The 10,000-nt window shown below is 32.7% G+C and overlaps 1 protein-coding gene across 6 annotated transcripts in view; it reads left to right on the top strand.

Moving 5' to 3' along the window:
• lost (methenyltetrahydrofolate synthase domain-containing protein lost) overlaps positions 1–10,000 on the top strand; it is a 362,666-nt gene that overhangs the window by 194,517 nt on the left and 158,149 nt on the right. For all 6 annotated transcript variants that reach the window (XM_068363774.1, XM_068363769.1, XM_068363770.1 and 3 more), the window contains 2 exons: positions 4,973–5,085; positions 9,622–9,812. In XM_068363774.1, coding sequence (XP_068219875.1) covers positions 4,973–5,085; positions 9,622–9,812 — 304 coding nt within the window. The remainder of the gene's footprint in view (positions 1–4,972; positions 5,086–9,621; positions 9,813–10,000) is intronic.

Here is a 10,000-nt window from a genome sequence, read left to right as displayed (position 1 = left end):
AGACTAACAACACCTCGCTGGAGTTTCTAAGGTAAAGTAACGCTAAAAACCCGTTTCCTGTCATTTTTTGCTAATTCTTCTTATTTACATGTCTATTATCTAATTTAGTGTGCATTATTCTCATGGGAAATTATGTGTAGTAGTTTATTAAGAAGTTATCATAGGTTTTTGGGCTCAACCACGGATTAATCCTATTTCAATGTATTCTTATGGGAAAATTTGTTTTTACATCCGAACATTTTCTACATCCGAAGTTGGTTCTGGAACGGATTAAATTCATATGTAGAGGTACCACTGTATATATATATATATATATATATATATATATATATATATATATATATATATATATATATATTATATGTAAAATATATATATGTATATATATATATATGTATATATATATATATATATATGTATATATATATATATATATATATATATATATATATATATATATTTATGTATATATATATATATATATATATATATATATATATATATATATATATATATACTGTATATATATACATAAACTATATATATATATATATATATATATATATATATATATATATATATATATATATATATACTGTATATATATACATAAACTATATATATATATATATATATATATATATATATATATATATATATATATACTGTTTATATATATACACATTTTATATATATATATATATATATACATATGTATATATATATGTATATATATATATATATATATATGTATATATATATATATATATATATATATATATATATATATATATATATATAGATATATATCTATATCTATATCTATATCTATATCTATATCTATACACACACACACACACCAAAGCACTTCCCAATTTTGCGGGGTATCCGACATAAAAAACCAAACAAAATTCGACTTTTCTCCCTATTTCCTCCCAGTCTGACGAGGGAACATTGGTATTACTAGGGTGCCACAGCCCACCTTCCCCTATTATCCACAGAAGTAATGAATGATTAATATAAAATATATTAAGACCAATAACAAAGTTGAAATCGATCTGTCATTTGTAAACTATGAAGAGTGTGTACCTTAAAATCGTGACTTGGAATATTCGTACTTTACTAGATGACACTGAATCAAACTGACCTGAAAGAAGAACAGCCTTTATTGCAAAAGAAACTTGAAAGGCTCAATATAGACTTAGCTGCTCTGTCGGAAACCAGACGTCATGCCCAGGGCATTCTTTGTGAAGAAGGATGGGGCCATACATTTTTGGGAAATATCATGTGGTTGGACATCCGAGAATCCATGGAGTGGGTTTAGAAATAAGAATTAAATTCTACCCAAAGTGGCTGAGTTTCCAACTGGAGTAAGTGAATGTTGATGACTGTCAAATTCCTTTCCTGCGACATTGCATATGCCACTATGATCAGTGCTTATGCTGGAACTCTTGATGCTGAAGACATTGTTTAAGTATCTTTTTATGCTGACCTTGAAACAATATTTACATCAGTCCTAACAATGACAAAAGTGTTCCTCCTTAGTGACTTTAATGCCAGAGTTGGCAGAGAGAATAATTTATGGTGAAATACAATCAGTAGACATGGATTGGGCAAGATCAATACAAATGAAACCCGTCTTCTATCCAAATGTTTCATATTCAATCTGTGTATCACAAATACTATCTTCAGGCAAACGAATAAATATAAGACTACCTGGAAACATCCAAGGTCCAAACACTGGCACTTACTTGATTATATCAGTGTAAGAACCTGTGACCGTAAAGATTTAATGATCATAAGAGTTGCCCCTTTCACGGACTGCTGGACTGACCATCGTCTTGTCTACTCATTGATAAAAATAAGTCTTAAAAAGACTGTTAGAAAGGAATGAATGCTGAAGAGAACCAGACATTGGACATAACATCTATATGACTCCTCTACTAAACAAGTATATCAGAATGACCTTAGCAATAAACTACCAGACAAATACCCTCAAGATATTAGAGGACATTGGGAGAAACTCAAAACAACGGTGTGGGACAGCAGTTTGGAAACAATTTGCATGAAAGGTCACAAACATGAGGACTGGCTTGATGAAAAGGACGAGGAAATCATAAACAGATGAAATAAGAAAGGCACTAATTGATCATCTGAACAATCCCACCTTAGAACCTAAAAGTCATAAGTATAGGCAAGTGAAAGCTGATATTCAAAGATCCACAAGAATAATGGAAAATAAATTATTGGATAAGCAAGTCTGAAGAGATACAAGAATACTGTATGCGGACAGAAATGATTTGAAAAACTTTTTCCGCATAGCAAGAGAACTGTGTTCCACCTCACAAGGACTAACTCTATTAAGAAATAAGAATGGCACAAGAATCATCAAGGGTGAAATAGAGATCCTTAATCAGTGGATTGATAATTCCAGGAAATATTGAATAGAGATCCTATAATTGATGAAAATGTCATTTAATAGCGTACCTCATCAACCAGTTGATGAGATACCGGGCAATCTCAACCTTAGACAAGATAACATCTGCAATATCTAGTGTAAAAAAAAAAAAACAGGCTCCAGGTATAGATGGCATATCAGCTGAAGCTGATGAAGTGGGAGAACCTCTTCACTTGCATCTCCATAAATTCCTTGAAAAAACTTTGGATTAACGAAGAGGTGCCAGAAGACCTAAGATATGGTTTAATGGCAATCGTCTATAAAGTTAAAGTAGATCGATCAGATTGTGGCAATTACAAGGGTATCATGCTTCTGTCAGTGGCAGGGAAAATCCTAGCCAGAATTCTTAACAATCGAGTAATGCCAATCGCTGAAAAAATACTTTCTGAATCTTAGAGTGGTTTTCAACTTTGTTGGAGGACAACAGACATGATTTTCACTGTTGGACAATTACAAGAAAAAAGGAGAGAACAACAGAAACCTTTATACCTGGCATTTATTGACCTAACAAAGGGCTTTGAGTGTTAAGCAGGAGGTTCTTTGGGATGTTCTATCAAAAAATGTAGATGGTAAGAAAAAATCTAATGAATAAAATTATGGTGCAGTTATTCTAAAGCTACTTCGTGATTCCATGTCTGTTACTGTGACTGCCAATGGGAAAAGCAGCTGATCCTTTCATAGTAAAATCTGCTGTAAAGCAGGGATGTGTGGTGGCTCCGCCCTTTTCTCTGTATTCATCTCTACCATTATACATCTCGTAAAGGATCAGCTCCTTCCAGGTACATTGATTGCATATCTAATGGATGGAGGAATTTTCAACCTTGGATGCCTCAGAGGCAGAATTAAAATCATAACTGCAACTCATTAAATTCCAATATGCAGATGGTAATGGCATATGTGCCCTAACTGAAGCTGATCTTCAAAGAAGCCTTAGTGCCTTTGCTTATGCCAAGCTTGGCCTATCTATCAATGTGAAAAAACACAGGAAATCCTAACTTCTTCTTAAATTATGAGACTCATGGTAACATCAATGAATTTTCTTATCTAGGCAGTCCTATCTCAGCAGATGTGAATATTGATACTGTACAGTAGTGAGATTCAATACTGCATACAAAGTGCTAGTAGTGCTTTTACCTCATCGCCCCCAATATCAATCCACCATTCCCAAGAGGCAATTCTGCTTACTTTGGGAACCAATGATTTAAGAGCTAACGGAATTGGTTGTGAGAAAAGGAAAACTTCTTTTCCAGTTTGATCCATGGTGCTTCGAATAAGCAAATCAAACTTTAAGTTTATTATGATTGAACACAGTGTTGTCATGTGTATGAGGATAGAGAAGAATGGGAAAAGAATAGGCCAGATTATTCAGTGTATGTATAGGCAAAGAAAAATTAAGCCGTAACAAAAGAGATAGATCTAATGTAATATTGTCTGGCCAGTCAAAGGATTCAATAACTTTCTAGTGGTAATATCTCAACGGGTAGCATTTGATGACATTTGTGGTCTATGAAAAGCCTTTGATAGTGTGCACCGGCCAATTTTGTGGAGACACCTGCGTTACTATGGAATTCCTATTAACCCTTCTATTACGAGGTATTGGGTCTGTTACTCAAGCTACATACGAGATTTGTCACCATCAGATATTCATGCTTTGTTACTCAAGCTACATACAAGATTTGTCACCATCAGATATACATGCTGACCTATTCTATAATAACCTATATTTCTATGTTTATTTGTTTTACTGCTAATTACAGAATAAATTTGTCAAAATTTTTTTCATTTTCTATTGTATTTCACTTTAACAACCAAAATATTTTTCCATTCATTGTGAAGTGGTTATAGAATAATTTTTTAGAAATTTGTTTTATATAATTTTCTCTAAGAAATGGTAAAGCACTGTGGTTTTGTGTAAAACAATACCGTTATATTCATTAAAGTGACTGTTATTCTATAATTATTCCAAGAAAATAGCTGTCGTAAGATATAAAACTACTCGTCAGTAATAATGGACTTTACGTTATACAGAATTGTAATGAAAATATCCATTTGTTTCATTTAACACTAGAAGTATTTTCTAATGTAATATGTATAAGCTATATCATAAATAAAAAACTGATAACCTTGATGGGCTGAAAAACTAACATTGCTTCACAGGGCATCTTTTCTTTTAGGCTCTCCAATTGCAATTGAATAAACAATCTTGATTTACTGAACAAGCACAACTATGTTGAACAAGTTAGGGAGGGGAAGTACTCTTTCTTGGTGTAGTAAGTGGGTAAAATTATGATTTTATTTCTTTATACTCTTCCTGCCAAGAAGGACAATAAAAAGGAGATTTTTGAATAAGTTTTTTCATGTTGTAGAAAATTGGAAATTTAGGTTGGTGGATGGTCAGAGTTAATCATAATAAAGAGCTGAGATTGATGAGTAGAGCTTATCAGGTATTTTTAGTTAAAATTTTTACAGTACATGTACAGTGCTGAGTTCTAAACATAAGTATTTTATTTGCAGGCCGTAGGATTGGTAAAGGTGAGGGGTTTGGGGATCTAGAATATGCTATGATGAAATCCATGAAAGCTGTCGATGATTCTACTCCAGTTGTAACAACAGTTCATGACTGTCAGGTGAGAATTTTAGCAATTTCTTTTTAGAAATTCATAAATCTTGCAGTACTTAGCACTTACTTAGAAAATTTAGAATTTTCTTTTATTTAAAAGCCTGTTCTTATTCATAGAAGGAACTAGGAGGATACATTTCTGATATATCTAACCATCCATGATATGAGCACTTCGATGATTTGGTGGGTTTTAATGAACAGAATCTGTCCTCTGGGCTTCTTAAACTCTTGAATACCATATGGCATTATTTTTATGCTGCCTAAATACAGACTTAGATATACATCATGGGTGATAAGTGAAGTTTTTGGAGGTGTGATTATTAGTAATTTGCTCAGTTATTGTATTTTCATGATTCTGGTATGTCTCTTTTTGGTATACAGTTTTATGTGAGTAAATGTATGTCATTTAGAATTTGTTATATAGTACAGAAATTACTGGTAAGTGTCATAGTTTACTAATGCAGTGGTGTGGTTTGACTCAAATTGTAGTTATTCATCATTTTGAATGAAATAGAGCACAGCTACTCCTCGTTTAACCACAGGATTCCATCCCAGGGACCCTGTTGTTATGTGAGTTATCCTCTTTACTTCAACTAATAGCATTAATTTTATTATTATTATAATTACTTGCTAAGCTACAACCTTAATTGGAAAAGCAGGATGCTATAAGCCCAGGGACCCCAATAGGGAAAAATTTTCGTCATATATACACAAAACTACAGAGTAGCTTTTCTTTACAAAGTATACAAAAGCAAATTTATTTTAGGCATGGTTTTCAAGCTTTAAAAACCTGGGCTAGGCCAGATTATCATACTTTCAATATGAAAAGAGTTTTAGTATATATAGCATAAATGGAATACATAAATACAGTACAATATTTAAGAAGGAAAACCAAACCTATGCGTGACCACTATTTTAATCCTTCTCAAAGGTGTACAGTGCAGATCCTAGTGTGTAAGTTTATCCCAACTGAAGCACTGTTAGCTTCGTTATATTATTAAGTCAAATAATTATATAATTATTTCATAAATGATTGTTAACAGTATGATGTGCTTCATGCCTAACTAATAACTGTTAAAGAAAAGATAGAAGGATAAGCTGAAACACTATTAATTAGCTAAAAACAAAAAAATTTACGCAACCTTACATTGGTATTTACGTTGATGAACAAAAATAAAGTTACCAAAAAAGCAAATAGAATTATATTCATAAAGTTTGTACATAAATACATACCCTTATGAAAATAATAGTACAGTAGTAAACATAACATAAAGGGAAAATTTAAATATTCAGAAGGAAAATAAACACTACGTCTGACCACTTTATTTTGATCCTTCTCAAAGGCGAAGTGCAGATTCTAGTGTGTAACTTATGCTGACAAAACCAATGTTAGCTTTATTGCTTTATTAAGTCAAACATTTGTTTCATGAATGGCTGTTATCAGTATGATGTGCATCATGCTTAATTTATGACGAAGGAAAAATAGAAGGATAAGCTGGAACATATTCATCATCTCCTACACCTATTGACTCAATTAATTACCGTATATCCCGTGTCATAAGACGCTACAAGTGGTAAGACGCACCCTTAAATTAGCAAGGCAGTTCTAGAAAAAAAAAATTTAGGATTTTAAAAACTTCTTAGTACAAATCCATAGTCAGAGACACTAGCGTGATTACTGTCTTGCACCGTAACTTTTCTTATTTTGGGTGAATTATGAAATGTTTAAGCTAATATTAATTAGCTATAGGCCGATTATCCCAGTTTTATTACATACTGTATTCATATAAGAAACCTCTAAAGTAGTCATAGTTTCCACCACAACTACACATTTAGTCAGAATGTTTGGTGTTACAAGTGTTGTTTACATCAAAGCAGTGTTGCCAAAGGTGCATAAAATTATTTTAGAGATTTAAAATTCTAGTACTAATTCCAAAATTCCTCGTACAGCCTATAAATTTTCACACAAAATGTAATTATTGATTAAAGAAATCTAGACATTCTTTTATGGGGAATAATTTTGTTACCGTTTATGTGTTTCTAGGTCTAGTTACTTTTCTGCTAACTTGATAATACTGCACTCAACAATCAGAATTTTTTTCCAACTGTCTGTTTGTATTATTTTGTATCTCAGGCAACAAAGTCATTATCAATATATTGCTTTATTACAAAATGTCAAAAAAATATGAGAATATAGATATATACATCATAAACAACTCTGTCATAGCGTCGTCTGCTATGAGACTATTAGTTGGCATGTTTTCTTGTAGAAGAGGGTTAGCAAGTCATCAGCTGATTACAAAAGAAAAAAAAATTGCTACTGTACTTCATGGAAGGATGTGCAATATAAAAATAAATGAATTTATTACATAATAATATTTGTAGGATTATATTCTATCTCTCGTGAGTTTGAGTGCTTGTATTTCAATAGTTGGGTGTTTGAAGGGTGTCAAACTCCCTTATACAACTTTTTCTGAAGTGTTAAGACGCCGGGTGATTTTGGAGGGCACTTTTCGTGAAAAAAGGTGCGTCTTATGACACGGGAAATACGGTATCTAAAAACAAAGATTATCATATAAAAAAAATCTCTGACAGGTTCCCACTTGATAAGGCTGTAGGAAGCCCTACGGTCTATGAGCCTTAGTTGTTTACCAGTGTTTTCTAGTGTTGTACTTTTGCAGTGAAACTATCCTTTTGTATTTTGGCAATCTTTGGAGATTTTAGCGATGTCCCCAAAGGAAATTATAGGTCGTGAATCTAAGAGGTATGTCATAACCATACAAGATAAATTGGATGGGATAAAGGAATATGAAAAGTGGGAAAAATTATAAACATTGCATACATTCCTCCTAATGCTTAGCTTGAAAAACGTTGTCCATTATTCACAATACAGACCTTATTGTTCAAGACATTACCGAAAAGGCTCTTGTCTTCTGAAACTTATACCATTAATATAATAAAGAAGAAGCATAATCTGCAATGACAGGAAATGCTTCTTATCAATTTGGATAGAAATCAAGTGCATGAACGAATTCCAACGAGCCAAATGCTGATTCAAGAGAAGGAAATATGTTTGTTAGACAACTTGTGTTTTAAAACATCCCAATGAAAACAACACTTCTTTCACCACAAGTCATGGGTGATTTAATTGTTTTAAGAAGTGTTTTATTCCTCACAGAATTGAAATACAGGGAGAAGCTGCTGCTGCTGATAGTGTTGCTACAGAATTTCCTTAGATTTAAAAAAATCATAGGGGAAAACCAAATCCCTTTAAAACTCAACTTTACTGTTGACTAGACGGGCTTGTTTTGTAAGTGATTGCTAGATCATTCATTTATTGCCAAATGAAACTAAACTGTGCCAGGGTACAAGGTAACCAAAGATAGGCTAACATTAATATTGAGTGGTAATGTCACTGGCAATTTCAAGCTAAAGTCATTGTTAGTCTACCATGTTTTTAACCGTTGCCTCAAAATCATCTCAGTCTATGCTTCCTGTCATTTGAATGGCTATCCAAAGGCATTGGTTACCATGGCTGGTTTTGAAGAATGGGTAAATTGCTATTTCATAGCAACAGTTTTGCAGATTTGCAGACTAAAGAACTGTTTTTTAAGGTTATGTTGACCCTTGATAATGTACCTAATTAATGGACCTAAGTGTAAAAGTAGTTTTCCTGCCACCCAACACTACCTCTCTTATTCAACTCATAGACCAAGCAGTCATAGCTTTCTTAAAGCAGTACTCTCTACGGCGTGCCTTATACCAGCAGGCAGTTGATGCTACTTTTGTAAAAGACAGGATGAACATTTAGGATTTTTGAAAGGAATACAATATTTATCAGGTAGTATTAAACATCAGTGTTAGTTTTGGAAGGAATGCAATATTTATCAGGTAGTATTCAAAATCAGTGCTATGTAGTCTGAAGCTGCCCAAACAGCAATGAATGGTGTATGGAAGAAACTGTGCCCTTAGTTCATTCATGATTTTAAAGCTTTTGATGAGCCAGTAGATTTACAAGCTTGGGATGTAGTTGGAGGAAGATTTTGAACAGTTCATCGAGGCTCACAAACAACCACTGACTAACAAAGAATTATGGGAGTTGGAGGAACAACAGAAAATTAAGAAAGCTTCCCTGATCCAGAACCAAGAAACTTCAAACTTGAAAAAATACAGCTACTCTTTTAGTTATTTTCCCAACCATTTGTCAATCTCAGTTCCAGGATGCTTAATTTTCTAAACATGTAAATTTTTAAGTATGAATCTATTCCACTGGATCATTAACTGAACTCCTGAGTTTGGAATTCTTTCCAACATTTTTTCCCCTGCATTTTAGTGTTTTTATTACCAATTGTGAATATATCAATCAAGATATTGTTTTGATTTATTTTGGGAAGTCTTTTGATGTTTCAGTATTTGAGATATTAAAAGAATTAATTAATATTTAATAAACAATGTACATAAGTGAGTTTGAAGTGTAATATTATTATTTTTTTTTAGATATGATACCTTTGAAACCATGTTTAATATATTCTTATGTTTGCAGGTATTTGATGATCTTCCCGAACGTCTTTTTGGTCCACATGATGTTCCTGTGGATATTATTGTTACACCCACTGAAGTATTTGATGTTAGTCACCGGCTATCAAAACCACAAGGCATTTATTGGCATTTACTTACTCCCATGAAGTTTAAGCAGGTTCCCATTTTAAGGGTTCTTAGAGATCAAGAACAAGAGTAAGCACAAAATCCAGATTGCATGTATAGATTACTGTATGTTATGTTTGTGTGGTTTTGTTGGATGAATCCTTAAAGGGTATACAAATTCTCTTGCCATTGCTGGCCATGGGTTTTGTATTTTGTTGCAATAATTTGTGCAAGGGAAGGTTTCTTACTGGTAACTTTCCCCTTCATTTGTTATGGTA

This window comes from Palaemon carinicauda, chromosome 40 (genome assembly GCF_036898095.1).
Source record: "Palaemon carinicauda isolate YSFRI2023 chromosome 40, ASM3689809v2, whole genome shotgun sequence".
NCBI lineage: Eukaryota > Metazoa > Arthropoda > Malacostraca > Decapoda > Palaemonidae > Palaemon > Palaemon carinicauda.
This window is presented reverse-complemented; position numbering and strand designations above follow the sequence as displayed.